At 38.0% G+C, this 24902-nt stretch overlaps 1 protein-coding gene across 1 annotated transcript; it reads left to right on the top strand.

Moving 5' to 3' along the window:
* Window positions 1-562: 562 nt before the first annotated feature.
* On the top strand, window positions 563-23093 carry rnd1b (Rho family GTPase 1b). The gene is made up of 5 exons (XM_007257870.4): window positions 563-798; window positions 1489-1576; window positions 17248-17357; window positions 18549-18683; window positions 19296-23093. The coding sequence occupies exons 1-5, from the start codon at window positions 679-681 to the stop codon at window positions 19539-19541; spliced, it is 699 nt and encodes a 232-aa protein (XP_007257932.1). The 5' UTR covers window positions 563-678; the 3' UTR covers window positions 19542-23093.
* The last annotated feature ends 1809 nt before the right edge of the window (window positions 23094-24902 follow it).

The following is a 24902-nucleotide window of genomic DNA, read 5'->3' as shown; positions in this document are numbered from 1 at the left end:
ACTTTGTTGTATTTGTTTATTATATAATGTAGAAACGTAAAAAAAAAAAAACTAAAATCAGGAGAAAAATACAATAATGTCAATAATATGTAGGATGGCAGTTAATTAGATAATATTTTCCATATAAAATTGTGCCTAAAATTTACATCATCACTATTTAAAGTGGGAAAATTATATTTAAAAATCCTATTAAAACTGATTTAATAAAGGTTGATTTTTGGAAAAAATATATATTCAACAATATTCTACAGCATTTATTTTATACCTATTCATACTGCAAGCACAACAACTGTTTAATAAATTGCTCCAAAATATGTACATTAAGCATTATCAACTGTTGAGAATTAATAAAATTAATTGTATTTTTAAACTTGATTGAATAAAGAAAAATAACTCTCACAATTCTAAAATTACACTAATATGAATCTTATATTCACTACAAAAAGTTTGACTGATTCTTTGATTCACTGATTCATTTGTCTGAAAGAGTCGGTTCGCTGTTCCCATGCGAAAGAACCGATTCATCCGCGAGTCGAACGGCGAGTCTGGTATAAGAGGGCGCAGCGGCTCAGTCAGTCCAGACAAACCAGCTGCGGGCAACGAGCGAAGAGCTCGGACGTGCTGTCGTTCCCTGAATTCGGATCTTTTTTTTGTTGGTGTGAACCCTGTAAAGCGATCATGAAGGAGAGGAGGAACACGCAGCCCTTGGTGGTCAGGTGTAAACTGGTGTTGGTGGGAGATGTACAGTGTGGGAAAACGGCCATGCTGCAGGTTCTGGCTAAGGACTGCTATCCAGAGGTTAGTGCTGCTGTATGGGCTTCAGTGCATGAAGTTCTTTTTTTACAATTAACAATTCCACCTTAAATGTACGTTATAGCCTATGTAATGCTGCGCCATTTAAGGTGGAACGGAGCAATTGTTATAAGGTGTCTTGCATGTCTTGGACTGTAGTAATGAACTGTGCATGCACTGACTACAGCATGCATTCCCTTAGATAACTCTAGATAAAGTAGATAACCTGTTGTTTTAGAGACAGTCTTGGAAATGCACTGTTTAGTGCACTATGATGATGATAAATGAATTGTGCAAAACCTCATAAAACCAACATTTAGCAATAACTTATTTAGAATTGAAATCAATTCTTATTTTTGCTATTTTTCTATTTTATCTGAAATTAAGATGCTATTAGACATGTATATCCTGCCTATTGCTCGCATGCGTAGTAAGAAAGGCGAGGCTGTATATTTTGAAATATAATGTCCAAGGTTGTCTTCAGTAGCTCTGCATGGTTTTGCATTAGCCTAGTATAATGCAAAATGCATAATTAGAAGAATGCATCAGAAAAAAATAAGAAATATAGGCTCATTTGCCCATCTTCAGTATCTACATATCAACAGCTCTCCATATCATCAGCTGTGTGTATTGGGTGTGTGGGTAGTGTGTGGTTTGCACTGATAAATAAGGGTGTTGTGATGTTGTGTTCCACAGACCTATGTCCCCACCGTGTTCGAGAATTACACAGCATGTCTGGAGCTTGATGACCAGCGTGTGGAGTTGAGCTTGTGGGATACATCAGGTAAGACCTAACCTGCCAACCTGATGAATGGTGAATGATGTTAAAATGTTAAAAAATTAAAATACTCCAGTGTATGAAGAGCTGTCATCACCATTGGTTTACCATTACTATGCAAGTGAGAGTGCATTATAGGGTTTCCAGTGAAGCTTACATCAATATTGATGCTAGATATGGATTTGATGCTGTACCTGTTGTACATTGTGGACCATCAACAGAATCACAGTCCATCTTCTTGTCTTGTCGCAGCTTATATCTACTGAGCGTTTATAGAATACACATGCATAACACGGCAAACACCATAAAATCAATCATCTTTCCCAAGACACTCAGTCAAGCCACATGAGGTGAAGGCTTGCACTCGCATGCATGCTCAATTGTGATGTCACGCTGCAGTATATAAAGGAGTACACATGCATCAGGTCTGAATGCTGGTTTTCAGTCAGTGTCCCTCATCTGTAAGCGTGTTATCAGCTCTAGTGACCTTTGAAGTGAGCTAGTACGCCGTGGCGAGAATGCCGATCTGTGCATGTTGCAGCTTCGCCTCAGTCTGTGGGTGATTTCTGGGTGCGTATTTGCACCGGAGTGATGGATGCAGGTGGTTTGAGGTGGCTTAGATTGGTGCATCATTTGGGCTTCTCTGATTTTTTTTTTGTTTGGCTTGTAATTGAAACAATACTGTAGCATAAGTCTTAATTTGAAAAGAATGAGATAAGAATTTTAAATATATATATATCAATATATATTGCAATAGAAAATGTTTCAGGTTAGTGTTTTGCATGAGCTGACCAATATAAAAAATAGCCACCAGCCAATTGATCTGTAAAAAAAATAAATAAAAAATAAATAAAACCCATAGTCATCCAAAAGCCATAAAAGCGATCTAATTTTAAAAGCACTTATTTTATGATAGTTTGGACCCAAATAAAAAAAAAAAATGGCCACAAGCCAATGTTTCAAAAACATTTAATAATGGAGTAGAGATGCACAGTTTTATCAGAACCTTATTGCATCAACAGAATTTACTTTTAATCTGACAAATATTAAGATTTAATTATGTATTTGTTGTATATTTGTGTATTTCAAAGACTGAAAAATATCTGCATATTATCAAATTTACTGTAAAATTACTGTAATGCACAAGTTAGTGTTATATTTTTCAGCTGTGCGAATCCAGGTAGATGTAGTTGCGATTTTTATGTTTTCCAAATCTCTATCAGCATAGACAACTGATATATAACAGTTTTTTGTTCATTAATTACATGCATGTTCCTCTTAATTACAAATGCTGAATTGTAATGGCTGCTCCAGGCTCAAATTTACGACCATACTGTATGTAAATGAAGTGGGTCCAACCCAGTCGCTTTGATTTCATTAGGCAAACTGCACAAACCAGTTCACACAGCAAGCCTGAGTAGTAACACTGAGACTCATTAAGTATGCTAATGCTCGGCTCCCGCTGCTGGAGTGAAGCACACAGAAACGCAACAGATGCTCTTTGTGCAGTGGAAGCTTTTTTTTAAAGAAAGCTTATGCATAATCTTCAGCAGGAGATAATGTGATACTGGGTGGAGTCTTGAGTCGTCAAGGTCCATCATTCTGGTCAGACTGGTCAACAATTAACTGCACAGTGTGTAAATCGATATTGCGATATTGACCTTTGCAGTACTGATTGCAACCAATTACAGTTTATTTTACTGAATATTTGCTTTGAGCATCCTGACCAATCAGTGTGTCTGGATGAGTTTCTAGGGCTGTTTGTAGTAAAGTGGTAGTGTAATTTAACAAAGCTAGTAGAGAGGTTATGAAGGATGGAATGATGGCACAGTATTGAGTCATCAGTGTGCATCTTGTTTCACTAAAGATATATATAACGTATAACTGTATTATTGCAATTTTAGTATTTTTGTATATTATAATTAAGCCAATAAATGTAGTACATAAAGCAGGTCTGCACAGTATATCATTTTTACAGTGTTCTCATGTGTAATAGTCACACTACAGGATGTGCAGTATCTTGTACAATGTCAAATACAATTTTAAAAAAATTGCTTGAGGCAAAACAACAATTCACACTGTTCTCAGTGTAATAAAAGAAATCAATACATTAAAGTATCACAATATTATGTTTTGACTTATTGTATTGATTCTGGAAAAAAAACACAGTATTGATTTTTAATTAATAGTTTACATGTAGATATATGTGACAGACAGTGGTTCATTTTGTCTTGTGTTTAAATCCTAACTGCTAATTAGCAGCGTTTTATCCTGAGTCTTTATGACACACTTATCTGATTAAATATAATGAATAAAACAAAAACAAAAATGACTAAAATTCTGTTTTAAAGAATCTTAATATATAACATTGCTTACAGTATTGCATAGGTTACCTGTATTGTATACGGAGGAGTAATACTTGGAGAGCTTTGGTTGCAATGCATTACCGGCTAATAATGGCACTCGTAGAACGGCTCTCAGCCAATCACATTGCAGGGTCAGAACTAACTGTGTTATAAATTAGTTAATTCGTTATAACCCCTGTATTGTGATATGCATTGTATCACCAGTTTTTTTGTAATCCATTTTTTTCAATATTGCAGTGTATATTGCAGAAAAATGTTCTTTCCATGCTGTGCAACCCTTATATATTTAAGAAATATATCATAAAATGATATACAATGTATCCTATACACACACTACACTGATACACTTATAGTACAAAGGAATTCTTGTCTTATCCCAGCTCGGACAGCTATATTATAATTCCCCTGGAACAAAAAGGGTTAAACAAGGTTCCTTCCTTACACAAGAGCCCAACAGTGACAGCTTAATGAACCAGAGAATTCAGCCTACAACCTTCTGATCAATAAGCCAGTACCACCAAACCACCACTGACCATCATTATCCTGATAAATACTAAGATTTTTTTTGGGTATGTTTCATTACAGTAATTTTTTTTTTCAATTGGTTGCATTTCTGCTTATTTTGAATGAAACAAATTGCATACAAGCATGGTGATTTAATATTAGAGTAAAATATGTAGCTGTTTGTTTGGTGTATTTTTGTTTTGCTATCAGCTGTTGTTGTGTGCGGTCAGGAGCTGAGAGAGTACATGGGCACTGAGTCAGTTTGACTGTCCCGAGGGCATCCTTTTGTAGCCTGTTGACCTGATTACAGTGAACTGTGTTACTGCGTGTTAGTCTGTGGCGCCTGTATCCGCATCCCCAGTGCTGGCACATGACACATCTGGGATGTCTGAGGGGAATGCAGGAGGGGAATGTGTGAAGAGAACTGGGATAGTACTACATTTGAAGATGTTTATTTACATTGTATTATTGTGTTTACTTCAATATGCATACATTTACTGTTCTACCTAGATTATAAGTTAACATTTCACTACCTATTTCCTCTTCTGAAGCTCTTATTAATGGAACATTTTGCTGTTGGCCTGTTCTAATGGTACAGATAACATTAGAGGTGAATAATCTGGTGGTATTTTAGCATTATCTTCATAAATTACCAGCAAAATATGTGAATGCTCTATTATTTATGGTATATGATGATTATTATAAATAGTTTTATAACAGTAAAAAAATGCCTAGCTGTTCTATGTTCTGCCTCACTGTAACTTTATACAGATATCATTTTATTCAGCTTTGGAAGTACCCACTCTATGCTCTGAAAAACTCTTTGGGTCTCACACCTCTTCTCATTTAATATGTTTTATTTCTATTTATGATTTTATATAAATATATTTTATACTTTAGATTCTTCTATGTAGCACATTTATCTTTGAGGACAGATCTGTACACTCTTGGTAGTTATTTTAATCTCAGTGTCTTCATGAGGAAGAGTCACCTAGAATAGTTTTCCCAGCGTCTTGAAAGAAGGAGTTCCTGGAGGTGCTGTACAATAGTTGCTGCTTTTCCTTCACGCTGTGAAGCTCCAGCTCATCCCAGTTAAATCACCTCAAATCACCATCTAAGTTCACCAGGTTTAGATCAGGGGATTATTGTGGAGAACTAACAATTTTTTTACTGTTTACTACGTAAATTGATATGTGCTCCTTAATAGTTTTTATGTCTTTAATTTTAATCAACAGTGTAGAAAAAAAATCAAATAAAGCAATAAAGAAAAATATTGAATAAGAAGGTGTGTGCAAATTTTTAACTGGTACTATATATACATAGTGGGTTTTAATGTGCCATTTTTTGCCCTGAAGAAAAAAGAGGATACAATTTTAAGGATATATTGGTCAATATATCAATATGTGGCAATATATCAATATGTGGCAATATATCAATGTCATATTGTCCAGTGTTAATTGATGCCCACACAATGCCCTAAAAAAAGCTCACTCTGACACAGTTTATCGTGATAATGGTGTCATAAAGTCTCATCTCCCATCCCTAAACCCAGCAACAGCCTCTCTTTCCTCTTTCATTAGCAGGGGGGTGTTGTCTGGGTGTCTGCAGACAGTGTCGGGTGTTTGATGAGTCCCCAGGTCTAAACTGCAGTCTTCTGTATGCGCAACATGTCTGCGCGTCTGCGTGTGTCTCCTACTAATGCTGTGCCCATGCGCCAGTATCAGAAGGGCTGAAGGAAGCGCGGGCCGCTGGGACACCTCCTGTCTTTAATCTCGGCCCTCGCTTTTTGATCTGATTGGTGTGTTTGGAGACGCGCCAGCCGAGGGGCAGAGTGTGCTTTAAGGGATGAGCGTGAGGTTTGGGAGGGGATGAGAGGGCAGAGCCGGGATCCAGACAGCTTTCAGCCGCTCGCCCGGTCTGAGAGTGCAGAATTAGAACACTTCTCCTCGCTGGCTTTTTGTTTCCAGACCTACTTTCTATAAATATGATCGTGTAATGTGGTGCAATATGGCATGATATAGCAAGATTACTGCTATTTTGTAAGGTTAGAGTGGGTAAAATGCAGCAGCAGAACTGTTATGGCAATTTTTAGTACCTAATAGCTAATTGGTATACATTATGTTGTATGGGTTTATGTCGTATGGGTAGGGGTGGGCCCTAAAATAATATCACAATATTTCATGCTATTTTCATGATATGACAAAATACTGAATTAAAAACAAAATATTTTAAGAATACACTACTGCAACTTAATGAAAAATGTATTATATTATTGCATAAGATATGATATGAAAGACCCCTAACTGAGATATAAAAAAATACAAGAATTTTATCAGATTTGTAACAAAAGTCAATGATCCAGAATATCATGATACTAAAAATGCACTCCAAATATCTCCATATATACAGGATTAAAGTAAAATAAATAATAATAAATGATACTGGACAGATATAATATGTCTCTAGTAAATATATAATGGGAAATGAGAACAGTGTACATTTTTCTTTTGCCAAAACAACAAAAAAGTAGTACCCTGATGTGATAATTAGTGGTGTGTGATATGGCACGATATTTCAGGGTATAATATCGTTCACGATATTCAAAAATGTTTGTGATATTATTGCATACGATATGATATGGCACACCAGTACATATGGGTATGAATTATGTCATATTGGCAGAATGATCGATAATTATCCAATTAGCTAGTGTACAGTTAAAAGTAGGGTTCTAATATGAATAAGAATGGTATTAGGTATATATAATCTTTTTATGCTGCGAATATGTTTTAAAAATGCGATTCAACATTGCACATGTCATTGCACTTCCAGAGTTTCCCGCAGCGTTATCTAGGTAAGGCAGACGTCTTAACAACAAAGAGTAACGCCCTCTACCCCCATCAACAAACAAGAAATAATTCAACAAATTAGATAGCAAACCTTTACGCCTTGGCTAACCAATTTTCTGTGGAAATCCCTGATTTACTGTGATGTGACTATTGTAATAGAGTACATCATAAATATTCCTGAAACAATATATTATGCAGTCCTAGTTAAAATGCATTTTATACAGTAATTTTAATCTTGTGATACATGCCCTGTCATGATAAGTGTTATCCACTTAATTTACAATATATGAACCATGGCATCCATAATTATTGCTGAGCTTAGGAAGAGCCCATTGACGTGAATAAACTGGTATGTTGGTTTCATTTTATTTATGTTTTATGTATTCAAGACATAAAAAAAGAATTCCAATGTATGTATATTCTTAATATTTAATTCAAGTTCATTGTTTAAAAAAGTCATGTGTAACTGCATTTGTAAGCTATTATATTATCATTATAACAATATCAAAAAATGACCTTAAATTGTCAATAATGTTGTTTATCTCAGTAACAGATAAGAACGACAGTAATAGTTATTGTGACAGGCCTGCATACAGCTGTTCCTTGTTCTGTACTGTCTGAAACATATAGTGTGATTTTAAAGGCACTACAGTCTCCCATAATGCAGTGGTCATTTGTAGTAAAAAGCATAGCTCACTATAGCAATAGACAATGGAATGGATACCATGGATACCATGGCTTTAAACCACTTGTTCCCCTCAAATACTGATACAGGAATCAATGGCAGATTTTCTAGTATCATTACAAATTCTGATTTAACTACTCGATAGGTGCCTACTATTGATAATATTAAAGGCGTCTCTTTTTTTATTTCATTATTTGTTCCAAATGAGATATAATAAGCTTGGAATAACAACTTTTACTGGTTTAGCGATACTGTGTGAATGTGTCAGTATTACCTCTATAACTATAAGTATTTACATGATAATTCCAGTGTTTTATAATAATATGCTAGCCATAACATGTTAGCAACACGCTAATACAAACATATGAGTACTGCACCTTCCTTCTCTTCTTTTTCTTGTGGTAATTTTCAGAAATAACTGAGGGTCGATATAAAAGCCTAGCCTTCAGGTGAGCGGAGCCTGGATGAACGCTCAGTCACTCGTAAAATGAATTTGCTTAAGACTATTGATTAAAATCAATATTGTGCTTCAGGTTATTGTGCAGTTGGGAGCTGTGAAAGATTAATTTCTTATTAACAAATGAGGCTTGCTTGCAAAATAAATGGACCCTCTAATTCCCTTTAAACCAGTTTTGGCTTTGCAGGAAGGTAGAGTTAACTTACTTTCGAGTCAGATGGATCACAAGGGTTTGGGAAATGGTTGTAGCTGAAAATGAGTCCAAGCTGAAAGAGGGTTCAGTGTAGTAATTATTATCTTAAAATTGGAAACAAAGATAGTTTGTAGCTGGTAAAAATCTCAGTTTTTTGTAGTTTTTATTTTTCTTTCATGATCAATGGACCAGGAGAAACGGTCCAAAAAGACTAGGAAAGAAGCATTTTTACTCTGACTTCTGTTAAAAGATACAAATAAGTTCAATAGTATTGTTAACATTGTTTTTTCCATGAAAATATAAAAAAATGAACCATTTTGGAGATTTGATTAAGATGGCCTACAGTCAAACCAGCTGAGAGAGCTGCAGACTGCTTCTACAAACAAGGCTCTCAGGAGCTCAGTGAACTCCAGCACTGTGGTACTGTGATAGGTTGCAGCACCTGTTGTCCTGTTGTGTAATTTCACTTCTCACTACTAAATATTCCACAGCCAACTGTCAGTGATATTATAACACAGTGGAGTTCGCCAACTTTCTGCAGAGTCAGCTTCAGAGTTCATCACTACACACCTTTAAACTTCATGTAGCTTCAGATTAGTTCATCACTACACACCTTTAAACTTCATGTAGCTTCAGATTAGTTCATCACTACACACCTTTAAACTTCATGTAGCTTCAGATTAGTTCATCACTACACACCTCCAAACTTCATGTAGCTTCAGATTAGTTCATCACTACACACCTCCAAACTTCATGTAGCTTCAGCAGAGTTCATGACTACACACCTCCAAACTACATGTAGCTTCAGATTAGTTCATCACTACACACCTCCAAACTTCATGTAGCTTCAGATTAGTTCATCACTACACACCTTTAAACTTCATGTAGCTTCAGAGTTCATCACTACACACCTTTAAACTTCATGTAGCTTCAGATTAGTTCATCACTACACACCTTTAAACTTCATGTAGCTTCAGAGTTCATCACTACACACCTTTAAACTTCATGTAGCTTCAGATTAGTTCATCACTACACACCTCCAAACTTCATGTAGCTTCAGAGTTCATCACTACACACCTCCAAACTTCATGTAGCTTCAGATTAGTTCATCACTACACACCTCCAAACTACATGTAGCTTCAGATTAGTTCATCACTACACACCTCCAAACTTCATGTAGCTTCAGATTAGTTCATCACTACGCACCTCCAAACTACATGTAGCTCCAGAGTTCATCACTACACACCTCCAAACTTCATGTAGCTTCAGATTAGATCATCACTACACACCTTTAAACTTCATGTAGCTTCAGAGTTCATCACTACACACCTTTAAACTTCATGTAGCTTCAGATTAGATCATCACTACACACCTCCAAACTTCATGTAGCTCAAAAACAGTAGAGCGAAGAGAGACTCATGGAATGGAGAGTTTCCATATATATAGTATAGTATAATAATATAGTGTAGCTAATAATAGCTAGGGATATAATGATTTTTTATTTAGTCTTACTATTTTCATTTAATTAAAACGTTTACATATTAATGTTATTAACATTATTAACTATATTAAATATCCAGATTTTTATGGATATTTCACTGAACAGTTTGTCCTGCATTAGAGAACTAATATCACTGTCCATTCTATGACTTAAAGAAATTATTGTGATCCACAGTGAGCTGGCAACTGTGAACGAGTGGGTTGTGTTTTGGAGTTAATTTCTTGCCCACCAGCTTTGTGCACTCCATGTGTGCTGGGGTGTTAAGAAGAGTGAAGAAGGCCTCATTATTAGGCTTCTTCAGATTGATTGGACCGACCTCATCATCAGGCTTCCAGGCTTCCGCCCTCTTTGAGGCTCAGCTTGGATTTATGGTGGAAAATCAATTCCCTCGCTAAATCAGGACGGCCAACTGGACCTGCCACAGGGCTGCAAGAATATGGCCACTGTAGCGTTCCAAATTTGGAGCCTGTAGATCACTGGCGGCGAGGTATTAGTGCTAGACTGGCTGTTATTATGTTAATGGGAATACATTCCTGTAAATGTGGCAGCCACAGCTGCAGCATGTGAGGATTATGAGTGATGACTGAGCGGAGGTGTATAGCGCCCCATTAGCACTTTAGCGCAGTAGAGTAGATTAATGAGCGCTTTTCTAAAGTAGGTGTTGACGGGATGAGAGGAGGGAACGTGCGAGCATCTCACAGATGACCCCCCTGAAGGGGGGTATCCCCAAAAGGTCACGACTAGCCCCTTCACAGCAAGAGGGGGCATTCTTTGTTCAATTCCCAGTGGGGACGGTGGAGGAATCTTGGCCGTGCTGTATGCTGGTGAAGGCGGGGGCTGTGCTGAAGAGGGGCTCGTGGGGGAATGTGTCAGGACTTGTTCCCATCGATCTTTAATGGCTATAGGGAAGAAGGGGGGCTGTGCTCACCATTTTGTTCTCTTAACCCTGATACTCAGCCCCTTTGTACATGCTGACCTCTCCCAGCCATCTTCTCCTGCATGTAGATGAGCTCTGGAGTGCTGATTAATTCCAAGAGATTTCAGCACTGGGTGGGGTCTGACTCTTGGGTATCTTTTCAGCATGATTAATACCGCCTTAAACTTTAGGGAGACTAAAAGTGGGCCAAATCCAGTTTCTAACTCTCAAGAGTTGCATATTCATGTAACACTAATGGTCAATTACTGAATTGCGATATTATGTACCTTAAGGGGTAAGTTTCCCTGGCAGGTAATAAAGTGTAGTCTAAAAATGTCCATTTAAAATGCTGTGTAGTCTAAGACCAGGCTTAATGCTTGCCTGTCCCTAATATTTATAACTGAATAACTCATCAATACTGCTGATATTGTGGTATTGCAATATTTAAATTAGCAGGAGTGTGAATGGTTACTATTAGACCTAGGCCACAATTTTTACATTTCTGCAAAAAAATAATTTCTGCGACAATACAAATTATTGCTAGCCTCCATACAGTAAAGGAACATTTTAGTCCATTCCACAGTAAACACAGATATTTTATATATTTTAAAGCATCCAATTAAATACACATTTCTAAAGACAAAATGTGTGTAAATTTGGCAAAATGTATTGTTGTATTTGCATTTCCTTGTATCTCCTAAATAACGACTTCTCATGTATTAACTTATTAAGAAAGTCAGTGTAAAAACTGACTAATGTCTAATGAATAATGCCAAAAATTTATATAAAATATTTCTGTATAATAAAGATTTTTTTATTGTATTGTTTTCCAGTTCTGCCAACACAATGAGTCTTGGTTAGAGTTTTACTAACTCTTTTGGTAAATGTTCACAGTCCCTAATGTGTCTAAAACTTCATCAGGCCTATATTAAGTATTCTTGCTAATTAAAATTGAGCACTAAAAATCTCCATGTGATTAGTGTATTTCCTTAATTAGTTTAAGGTGCAATTTGCCTAAAAAGCACTTAGTTCTTGCTCGTTTTGAAATACAGTAGGCCACTCCGAGTTGCATATGTGTGCTGCATGTGAAACTGTTTTTCTACCCTTAACTGCATTAGCCAATAAAATAAAATCGACAGAAAAAACGAGCAAATCAGGAAAAGCCCCCGGACTGATGGCCCACCATGGCTTGTGACCACCCACTGCAGAGCCATGAAGGGAGCATCACAGTGCTGTAAGCCAATCAGAGGCGATTAATTTCCATACCATTAATATTCATGAGTAAGAGCTGAAATCCTGCCATTTTTCCCCGCCCACTCCTCCACTGAACTAAAACAGCCTGAAACAGGAGCACCGGACTTCTTTCTCACAAACACCTGCTCACAGGGCATTCATTCATACTAGAGACCACTGCAAAATTCAAGTAGAAAAAAACATGAAACAAGATCTTTATTCAGTTGTGCTGGACCTTCTGCCCACATCCTCAGGGCCAGACCAGCATAATCAATCATTTACATTTCGCTACTGGAATTTATGGAGCACTGCTGTGAGGATTTGATTGAAAGACCTTTAGAAGGGTCAGGATGTTGGATGATCACCACCTCACTTCATCCCCAACAGGTATTGGATGAAGCATTACTATTGCAAGTTTCTCTGCTCAATGCTGGGGGGGGGGGGGGCAGTACTTCTCTATTGGAACTAGACAAGCTTTGTGTGTGCATTTGTGTCAGCAATGGATGCAACAAAAAGTAGTTGAATGCATCCATTAGAAGTGTGTCCATAACATTTATCCATTGTCCATAATCACAGAGAGGAAATGAGTGCTTCCAACTGATACCAAACAATGGAATCAGAGTATATCTATAGATATATATTTACTGAATTTAATTTAGATTCAAATCTGCACATATTGATAGGGAAACTGTGGAAACTTGGTGTAGACATATAACATGATGTAGGGCATGTAATGAAACAGCTTTTATCAATAAATTCTGAAAACAAACATGGTGGAAAATGTAGCTCTACAAAGTCCTGGGATCTTTACCAGGTCTGACCTCATTAGCTTGAGGAATGGAGGTTGAAAAGGATGAAAGGGTTAAGCAGATGGGGAGCACTGTGATAAGGCACAGTGTTTATGTATGCAGCACACAAAAGCAGCCCACTCCACCTCCATCTGTTCCACATAAGGCTCTTCCTCTGCCCTCGGAGAAAGGCCTTGCGTATTAATCGCATGTGTACACCATGCCATACCCTGGCCCACTTTTCACCTTTACACCTCTCCCAGCCACCGCATTATCACAGAAACAGGATTTCAATTGGCTGCAGGATTTCAGTCCTGCTTGTATTTCCCCTTCACTGTGTTTTTCATGCTTCACAAACCCTCCATCTGCTAGCGCAGGCGACGCTGAACGAGCAGCATCTTGTTCAGCTGAGAAACATGTGGCCCTGGGTTTGGACTGAAGCCTGAAGGGCAAAGGGGGGCTTATCTTTAATTATATTACTTACATTGTCTTTAATAGTCTATAGTCTCTATAGGTCTCCGAGTGGTCCAGCGGACTAAGGCGCTGCCACTATGATTGGGATATCGCTGGTTCAAATGCCATTAGCTTGCCATCAGCTGCCGGAGCCCTGAGAGAGTATAATTGCCCTTGCTTTATTTGGGTGGGTAGATGGCACTCTCACCTGGCACTATGAACTGTAGGTTAAAGTTAACTACTAGTCTTTGGCTAACTGTTTTTAGAATATTTTTTAATAGTGTACACTTATCTGAATGTTTAAATAAAAGCGCTGTCAACTTGGGTGTAACGTAATTCCCAGCTCCAACATCAAACATCTGAGGTAAATGGAAAGTAGCATACAAACTGTTGGTGAAGGCCAACTCTCTAGGCTAACTTGACTACTGCGTTTTTAAGTATTGTTTAAGCTTCATATCTGTATTTATATAGGATGTTGGAGCTTTTAATGGTAAATAGCACTAACACTATGAAACAGTAGTTAAGGCTAATATTTAGGCCAAAAAAGAAGAGTTAATAAGTTAGCATAATCAGCTATTGTTTAAGTTAGACTAAAGTGACGCCTATTTTTTAGAGGTGTAAGAAAATATTGTGCAGTGTCTCAGACAGTGAAGTGTCTCCATGCGAATACTTACAGAACACAGTGTTAGATAGACGTGGCCTATGATCCTGGACTGTGGGAAGTGGGGGATTAATACTTGGAGAGCGCTTAACCGTCTTAGCTCAGTGTAATGCTCTCTTTCTTTGCAGCTTTCATATTCCTACAGCTCTCAGAGAGCCTATAGTACATTATCTATGGCTTTAGAGGGGTTGGATAATTACACACTGCTCAGTCGGGTCAGCCTGCTGTCCATCCCTTTCTCTCTCTGTCTCTCTCTTTCTCTCTCTCTCTCGGACTTGCAGGATGTTGTAATTTGTCTGCTTTAATTGAAAATGGCTCCGTGCTTACCCTGGTGTGCATGTCCATCGATTGCTGCCTTTAGACTGGGGGCAATTGGATGCATCCTCACACCCGGGCCTGCGTGTCCATGACTTTATCAGAGAGACAGTGGGAGGCGGTCAGTTGTCCTTTGGTGGCCAGTCGTCCAATTAGGGGCTAGAATGCCTGCAGCATCTGATACCATCGATTTAAAGCGTCTGAGAACAATTGCTATGATCATCTCATCCTCAGGCTATGCTGTTTTTTCTGTTCTGTTTACATAGATAAATATGATGCCATGAAAAGATCACATGAAAAAACACTTTTTCTTTTTTGTTAAAATCATTTCATATCAATGTTTCATTGTTTCAGAATCATGTTAATGCTCTGCTAATGCTAACTGTGTAAAGCTGCCTAACCTTAACTCTACCCTAACCACCCCCCCCCCCCCCCCCCTTAGTCCACATGATCCTTGTAGGTCAGATGTTGCTTCTGTGTCTCTCAACTCCGCAACAAATTCATGTACGATCACACAAATCACAATTTGTTTTTATGGCTGTGGTGTAAAAGTGAATTACTAGTGCTGTATTAACAGCTAAATAAATTCAGCAGTAGTGTGTGTATTAACCTCAGCATCAATTCACTGCTGCTGTTTCTGTTACAGCTATTAAGATGCACTTGTGTATTTACATAAGTCAAATCTAAAGTTTATTTATATGTACTGTAAAGCAGCTGTAATGTTTAATGGCAATTAATACGAACCTTTAAATACACCGGTTATTTGGTTAAATTGCCATATTGTAGAACATAAACTGTAAATATGATGCATACATAGGTTATGGCGTTTTATGTCAGGACTGTCGAACACAAGTTCCATTCATTTTCACTTTTTGACATAAATGAAATCTAGCATTTGCTTATTACATTGTGTAATGATTTCATGATGAATGGACCTATATAAATTCTCCAAAATGACTAAAATATAACAAACTTCAGTTGAAAGTCCATCTCTTATGTTTAAATTTTTGAGATTTGAGGTTGTATTTTAAATATGTTGTATTTGATCTAAATCAGTGTATTAGTATAATGTTACACAAAGTCAAAAGTCAATACCCACAAGCCTTTGCTTTACTCTTTGATCAGTTTTCACAAACACACACACACACACACACAAATTCACAGTGAGGCCAGGGAGGTTTTGGTGCGCAAACACTGTTCAGCCCAGGCATTTCTTCAGCACAAAGTGGGTGGGCACGTATCTGTGTCTAATGATTGGCAGTTAAGGGAAGTCTTTATGGAGGGGTGGGCGTAAGGCGCTCCGCAGATGGTAGATTCCGAGGCTGTTGCTGTGGAAACAGGGGGAGCAGAGGTATTGGGCGCGTGGGGCGGACGCAGGGCGGTGGGTGGCTTACTTAAGGATTCTAAGCGAGAGTGGGAGCACCGTTCTGCCCCCGGCCCCACCGTTCCCGTTGCATAAGCCGTAGGGAAAAAGAGCTGGAGAGAAAAGAGAGAGATAGATCGATGAGGATTTAGGGCTCAATTGTCATTTTCTTCTCCTTTAAAATGCCAATAGTGCAAACAGGAGAGAGGAAGAGTGCGCTTTTCTGCAGGATGTGATGAGCTGAGTGTGCAGGGGAGCTCAGCAGGAAAGAGCCTGTTCTAGGGCTGTGTGATTATGGCTACAATAAGGAGAACAATTATTATAGTCAATATTAAAATCACAATTGCAAATCACAGTTTTAAAGCCAGTCAAGAAGAAAGTTTTAGAATGATTGCAATACTTTTTGTAGGAAAAAATAAAATTATAAGGAACAATTTATTTCTATTTATTGAGCTAAGTTAAAATTAAGTTATAAGGTCCTGTAACCAGTGGTTCTACATTTTCTAAACGCACTGTGTAACTCAAATCATAGTGTAAAATCGTGTAATAATACTCTACCAGGGGGTGTTAGATGGATTGCAATAAAATATGTAAAGAAAATACAAGTTACAAGGAATTTATATTATTAAGCTAAAGAAACATTAAGTTCTTTAGGACCTGCATCCAGTGGTTCTACTTTTTCTGAACACGCACTTGGGGGCGCTGTTCCAAAAGGACAATACTCGCCCACATACTGCTGCTGTCTCTACAGTTTGGCTTGAAGACACAGGTGGCATATCACAGCCGTTCACTTTGCCATGTCTATCGCTGAATGAAAATGTAAGGGATGATATTGATCTGATTTAAAAGCATAGGATATGTCTTTGAGGTTGATAATGGTTTAGCTGGTATACAGGCATGACCATCCTGACCAGCAGTATGTACAAGGTGGTTGACCAGCATGGTGCATTGGGTATGTTTTTGCTTGGATGACCAGCTTGACCATCAAAGGCCAATTTAGACCATTCAAACAATCAGCTATAAGCAAAAGGTTGGAACGTAATTTTTTGCAGGGTTGTTCTGAATACTGGCCTTTATTCAGTGTTTTAAAAGCTAAATATTAAGGAACATTAAGTACTCAAAAAAGATAGAGAAGGTTATTATGCTTACAAGTACATTTACCACTGTATAAATAAAAGATTAATCACTTCATAATCCATGAATCCAATAATCCTATTAGTCAACGATTTGTATGTCAAAAGCCAAGTCATATATCACTATGAACACACTTGTGATCACTATGATTCATTGCAGCTCTAATCTTCAGTACCCCATCAAACCACTACATCATAGCTCATTCCATCTGTCTTCCTCCTTCACTGCTTCACTTAAATCCACCTGTCTTTCATTTCAGGGTCTCCCTACTACGACAACGTGCGACCACTGTGCTACAGCGACTCTGATGCAGTGCTGCTGTGCTTCGACATCAGCCGCCCAGACACTGTGGAGAGCGGACTTAAGAAGGTACTAAAGCGTCTCTGTAAAACTCCACCACTGTCTGCAGTGCTTTAATGGTCTCGGGCTCCAAATCTCAGAACAACTCTGGGATTCAGTTCAGTTACAGTTCAGTGCATTCTGAAATCTCACATTTCACCTCACACAGTTTTATTTGGGTTTGTTTTTAACAAACCTCTGTATTCACAGCGGGCCTAGAAAAGCTGTTTACACAGGAGTGGAATATAAAACATAAACATACTCAAAAATCAATCACGGCTGCATTTCTGTCTAAAAGATGCTTTACTGGGTGCACAGGTTGATGTCATTGAAAACCACAACTTTTTGACCTAATTTGTGACCACAATGATATGTCTGAGATTTATTAAAGATTTACTTTTTCACTTGTGCTTACGGTTCATAGTCAGTGATGTCAACATGTCAACAATCGCAGGACAATCATTCAATATTTATACAGTTCTGGAAAAATAAGAGACCATTTAAAATTATGAGATTCTTTGATTTTACCAAATTGAAAACGGATAGATGATCACAAGCCATCAAACCAATTTGAACTGTTTGAATTTTTGCATCAGGAGTGGCATAAAGTTATCCAAAAGCAGTGTGCAAGACTGGTGGAGGAGAACATGCCAAGATGCATGAAAACTGTGACCAGGGTTATTCCACCAAATATTGATTTCTGAACTCTTAAAACTTTATGAATATAAACTTGTTTTCTTTGCATTATTTGAGGTCTGAAAGCTCTGCATCTTTTTTTGCTATTTCAGCCATTTCTAATTTTCTGCAAATAAATGCTCTAAATGACAATATTTTTATTTGGAATTTGGTCTCTTCATTTTTTCCAGAGCTGTATATTGTGATAGAACATGAAATATTTTTAGGTACAGCAAGTCATTGTGGTAATTCTTAGCAGTTTTCTCTGTCTTTTATGTTGCTCATATTGATATCGGAATTATATTGTATAAAAAAAATAAGAAATATATTGTGATCTAAATGTCAAGTTTCAAGTATAAGCAATGCAAATAACTTAACACTTTATAATAGTATTTTAAGGCTATAATAGTAGAAGGCTCTGCTCTAAAGAATAAAAATTATGATGATGATAATGCTCCTTATGTAACAGTTCTCTATTATTATGAATTCTCAGTTCTGTTATTTTATCTAACTTGCTTGTTTTTTCCTGTCTTTGTTTCTGTTCAGTGGAGGACTGAGATCATGGACTTCTGCCCTAACACCCGCATACTCCTCATCGGCTGCAAAACAGACCTACGCACAGACGTCTGTACACTGATGGAGCTCTCCAATCAGAAACAGACGCCCATTACCCATGAGCAGGTAGGCTTTACAAAAGTCTTCTTCATGCTTATTAAAAACATCAGCTGAGTGATGAACTGTTATCATGATTATATTATTATATATTATATACATTATATTATATACAGCACCAGATATGAACGAGCATTTTTTAATCATCTGTACTGGTAATTGTAATCACGGCATGTGCATGTTTATCAAAAATCATTTATTTTGCTAGAAATTGCAATTAATATAGAAATGCATTGAGTGTTATGAAACAGATTAATCAGTGAGATCTAGTTGCAAATACGAAGTTAACTATCGAAGAAATTCCTAAAACCTATTATGTTCTTAGTTGAAATGAAGAATAAACATCATTACTTTGTTAATTCTTTACATTTTTCTTTTATTATTAATAAAAAGCAAATATTTTTAGTTCCAGGTTTGATTTCCTATTATTCCATTAATTTCTGATGTTTTAGGTATTTGCCGTGATATTGTTTCAGTATAAGTATCGTGTTGAAACTCAGAATCTTGATATACTATAGAGATCTCTGAGAGATTAAAAAGTTAAATCTGGGTTTGATCACCATTTTAGTTCAAAACCCATAACATATATTCACTGCTATTGTCTTCTCCGTTTTGTCCCAGGGCTCAGCCATGGCGAAGCAGCTGGGTGCCGAAACCTACTTGGAGTGCTCGGCCTTCACCTCGGAGAAGAGCATCCACAGCGTGTTCCGCACGGCCGCGCTGGCCTGCATCAACAAGCTGCAGCCTCTGGCCAAGCCCAGCCCCAGCCGCCGCCTCTCCAAGCGCCTGCTGCACCTGCCCAGCCGCTCAGAGCTGCTCTCCTCCACCTTCAAGAAGGAGAAGGCCAAGAGCTGCTCCATCATGTGAGCGCAGGAGGGGGGCTTCAACTCCCCACCTACAAAAAAAAGCTTCTCCCTCCCCTGCGCTTTGGTCTGGGGAAGGGGGGTGGGCTCTGATGTCCGTCATCAACGAAGGCTTCGCTGTGGAATCCTTCCTCACCCCCCAACAGAAACACGTTTCAGAACAAGTGGACACCTCGCTGTCCACCTTGTCCTGATCTCTGCAACAGTGCATATCTGTCTTACCCAGTACTGTATCTTGCTTTTCTCAAACCGATCATTCAAGGTTTGATCATTCAGATGTGCCATCGCATCATTCTTCTTCTTCTTCTTCTTCACCACCGTGTCAAGAGAATCAATCGCTCGCCGCTCTCCTCAGCGTTATCATGACGTTTTAGGTTCATGATGATTCGGATTTGGCTTAGTAGATAGATGAGAATACAATGGTCAGAAAAAAAAAACAGGCTGTGATATTATGTGGTATTAAATGCCTTTGGAACTGCTCGCCGTATTATTATTACTATTATTACTATTGCTATTATTATTGGCTCTCTAGTTTCAGACATATCTGGGTGACAATCGAAGATGAAAAACATATGTAGTGTATGCACTGAAGTGAAGGTTGAGAGGGTGGCTCCTAAGTAAGAGCTTTGGGAAGCGGTGTAAGGCCCGGGCCGTGTCGCATTTTCGCATTTTGGAGGAAAGAGGTGGGCACTGGTTGTGGGCACTGTTTTAGCATTGCTAGGTAGGACTTAGCATAGCTAGGCATTAGAATGGTGGATGGAATTGGCTGCTATGCAGACTGAATACTGTTGTGTAATTTCTATTGGAACTTGCCTGGTATGTCAGGCTTTTTGATTAGCTAGAAAAAAGGGACACAACTAATAGACAAGAACATTTGGACAGTGAATTCTAAAGGCTACCTAAGACGCGTTTCTTATCTTTTCCAGACCTCTAATGATTAAATACCAACCAACGTGTTGTACATGCTTCTATTTTTACAGAAGCAATAAAATAACTGTCCAATAGAGAGTGGAGAACCATACATGATGGACTGGTAGACTGGGGGAATGGTGGAATGGTGGATTGGTGGACTGTTGGTCCTCCTGATCTTCTGTAGTGTAGAAAACCTAGCCTCTGTGAGAACTCCAAAGCGTTGAGCATTAAACTGTTTTGAACTGAATTTTGAATCGACTATTTTTTCGGTATTGTTCTTGGTCTTCGGAAAGCTTTTGTAGCACCGCGTTGATGATGTTTTTCAACTAATCAACAAGGATTAAAAAATAAATATATAAATAATTGTATGCAGCAACGATAGCATTTTCAATATTTCAATCGTTCAGACTTTCAGTAGAGCTCAGCTTGAAATCAGACCATCGCCACTGCACGTCACTTCTAATGTTTTTTGGGTTTTTTTTTTGTATGCATTTCTCTCTTCAGAATCCTCCTGATGTAGCACTCCATCTTCCACCAGTAGCTCTCTATCTCTATCCCTCTCTCTCTCTCTCTCTCTCTCTCTCACCGCTCTCTCTTTCTCTCATGTTCTTTTACTTGCTCTTTCTCTCTCCTGTGTACGTACAGGTACAGGTTTCCATCGCCTTTAATGCCCCGAGCTTCAACGCAAGCAAACTTTTACGACTTTTTTTTACCGTCGTTTTTTACGGCAGACACATTCGCAGGTGGTTTTTGGTTCAGTTGGTGTATCTAAACGCAAGTCCTTCGGACAAAATTTTCGAGCTTCTCGGTTTCTTGAGTGCTGATAGTGCCAATGTCGAAAACCTGCTTTTGACCACAAAGCAATAACAATTGACATGCTTGTGTCGCAGATTATATAGAGTGGCAATAATACGGAAAAATATCTGTAAAAAATTAAGTGCGTAAAATACCGCTTTGTGATTTAACTTCATGCGACAGCTTTGTGGACGTGTGTGTGGCCGTGCCTCCATTACTGCTGTAAAAAGAATAAATGAATAAGTGAACAAATAAAAAACTGAAAAAAAACCGAACCAGCTTAACTATTAGTAATTCTGTTTTCCAGCCCTTCTTGTAGCCGGGGTCGTTGTGTTGGAGTGAGTAAACCGTGACGTCTGTTTGTGTCACACAGATCTAGTGTGGGACTTGGGGACTTGTGAAGTTAACACACCAGACACCATTTAAGTATTTAAAGTATTTAAGTGCAGCACAGTGTAACAGTGTAATGTCACCAGGCGTGGTTTGAGGCACATGGGCAGGCTCTGTTGGCGTGACGGGGTGGTAAAGGACTCTTTTAAGAGCGTGGAGACGAGGAGCCAAAGGCATGCGAGATCTTTCACGGGTCTGCATTCAGACAAGACCGCTCGGTCCGCTCGCTTTAACGTATGGAACAATCGACTCGTGACAATGGCTTGGGGGGGGGTGGGATAAGGGGTGGGTGATGGAGTGCGTCCTGGTGAAATGGTAACGATAAAGGGTGGAGGGGGAGGAGTAAGGGGATAAAAGGACTTCTGGAATTTAAAAAAAAAGAAAAAAAACTACAAACCAACAGGCTGGTCCTGTTTAGAGAAAGCTATTTTTTCATTTTTCAGATTGAACCATTGTGCTGTTTGATTTTGTTTGCATTGTTGTTGTTGCTGTTGTTATTGTTGTTGTTGTAATTTTTTATTTGTCTCTACCTGAAATCGATATTTATCTCATTTGGTTCAAACCACTGTTATCTACGGCTTCAGGTGGTGATTTGCGAGCTCTGAACTCTCTCCGGTCACACGCCGAATTTCCAACCATTGCCTAGCAACTGTTGAAGTAAAAAAAGGGAGAGAACGCCAGTTATAATCTTTGGGGTTGGGGAGAGAACCTCAGACCACTAGCCAGTCTCACTACTGCAGCTACAGATAGAAATACAAATAGAAATACCAGTGCCATCCTAGAGAGAGTACCAGCTTTGGGTTATAGAGGTGATATTTACTCTCAATCATATAACAAAATAGTGGTTATGATTCAATGTTGCGATACATTTTGCAGTACTATAAGAAAGACGGTGAATTACAACACAAAATAAAACAAACTACTCTCTGACACCAATCTTTACATGCAAACTATTTATACAAATCAAAACTACATTTTAAAGAATCAGTCCAGTATTGCAAAACATCAAAACACTTCTGTATATCGATATTTTCTTACACCTCTAACACACACACACAAACACATCAAGGCTTTGACATGAGACAGTATAGGTTCCGTACATTCCACCATGATGCTGCCGTTGTGTACTAGTGGGCACAGTTATACTTCTAAGCATGTCTTCTCTATCGATGATCCGAGTTGTACATATCTTCTTTTATAATCTTTGTAAGACACCGAAAAGAATGCCATGAGGTGTGACTATTTGTTCTTGTCGTGGGTTGACCAAGATGTTGTGGTTGATGTATAATAATAATATTAATTCAGTCCTATTTATTTGAATACAACATGGAAGATTGATATTTTTTGGTTTTTGTGTTTTACATGTACTTTTGTTTTTCACAGAATTATTTTTTGACATGATGTCCTTTCTTCCTTTTGTCTTTCCAGTAATAAAGCTTGCCTTGTGTGGCACTCATGACCTTGGGCTTTGTTTCTGTCTGTTCACGATACGGCTATCTGTGTGTGGGTCATTATCATAATAATGTGTCTTTTGGCCCTCATAAATTTAACTTAAAAAGTCAAAAGAATAAAACGTCAACATCAGTTTATCATATTTATAAGACTTCACATTTTTCTAGCTTAAAGCTTAATCACTTGTGTCTATTCTCTCATAGCAAGTCGTATGACAGGGTGGAAAATTTTAGTGACAACTGGAATATCATCAGATGCGCAGATGCAATAAACAGGTTTTTTTTGTAAAAGGAGCAATACAGAGAGTAGTCAAAAGCAAGCAAGGTCAACACCAGTAAACAGTAGTAACAAGGGTTACACATACCAAAAAAACGAGAAAACAAGTTCAGGCGTCAAAACACGTCAAGGCAATATCAAAGGAAAGGCGAAGTTCAGGGGAAATTGAGAAAAACAAGGTCGGAACACGAAAGTGCAAACACAGGATTCAGAAACCCTTTGTAAAGTGGTATAGGTTAAACAATACTCACTCAGCACTAGAGCGTGGGTTGAAAGACTCTTTAGTCTAGTGAAAGAGAGCATTTGATCAGTATTCAGGTGAACAACTTCCTGGAGGTGCAGCGTGTGGTGTGTTCTGGGTAATGTAGTCCAGAGACTGGGGATCGCAGGCAGAGCTGAGTGTGGGAGGGACAGGAGCGCTTTCAGCACCAGGCGTGACATAGTATTTGATTAAAAAAAAAAGTTTGACCTAGAGTTTCAAACTTTTTAAATGATAATGACCATGTTCTGTTTCCAAGATGCATTTAGATTGTTTTTTATAAAAATAGTTTCATTACCATGACATTTTGCTATCAGGGTAGATAGCATAAGCTTTACCCTAAGTATGGAGATAATATGTGAAATATTAACTGAAATTAATATTATTAATAGCTGAACATTTTTTCAGCCCCTGGAAAATAAAACAGTCTGAAAGTTTAGATGTCACTGAAAATGTGAAAAGGTAATATTCTTAAAGGGGCGGGGTTATCACAAGATACCACAGTAGACAAGGAGTTATTGGATACATTTAAATTGCTTGGTATTAAAAAAACAGCTACAAAAATAATATAAATACTTGAATTAATAAAAAAACATCTTTCAAACTATTAGGAATATGTGTTGTTATGAAATAATGCTTTTTTGGGAGAAGTAACATGCTTAAAGCTCCTCCCCTTTTCAATCTAACACCCTATGAATACACTGGACTACTTTTAAGGGTTATGGCAAGTTTTGGCAACCCTTCACCCACATATCCTCCCTATAACTCTTCCCAACTCTACTTATAGAAGATGAGTTTTCTCCCCTCTTCTCTTTCTCTTCCCACATAGCCATAAGCTGATGGTATTTTTTGAACTAGCAAAAAACGTTAAAAATACAATATTATCATAAAAATGTAATATATCATTAAACCAAGCAGCACTGTGGACATAACAAAAACCCACTAACAACTTCAATAAAAAAACTGTATAAAATGTATAAAAATGATTTAAAAAAGTAAAGGTTAACTCTATTCCTCTATATATGTAGTAATGAGTTTATTCAGTAAAATAACTATTGAAAAATGCATTGTTACACGCATGGGTGTGGTAGTGGGGGCCAGGGCCCAAGTAGGGAGAGGGGCCAAAAAAATCCTAATTATTAATTTTTTTTCCCTTGTGTACTGGCATGGATAGGGGCCACTGACATTGAGAGTGTACAGGGACCAGAATATGCTGCTACGCCCCTGATTACACGGAGTTTGTATAAAATCTAAACAACTATACTGCAGATATTGACCCAA

This window comes from Astyanax mexicanus, chromosome 13 (genome assembly GCF_023375975.1).
Source record: "Astyanax mexicanus isolate ESR-SI-001 chromosome 13, AstMex3_surface, whole genome shotgun sequence".
Classification (NCBI taxonomy): Eukaryota; Metazoa; Chordata; class Actinopteri; order Characiformes; family Acestrorhamphidae; genus Astyanax; species Astyanax mexicanus.
The sequence above is the reverse complement of the archived record's forward strand: the minus strand, read 5'-3'. Positions and strand labels throughout refer to the sequence as shown.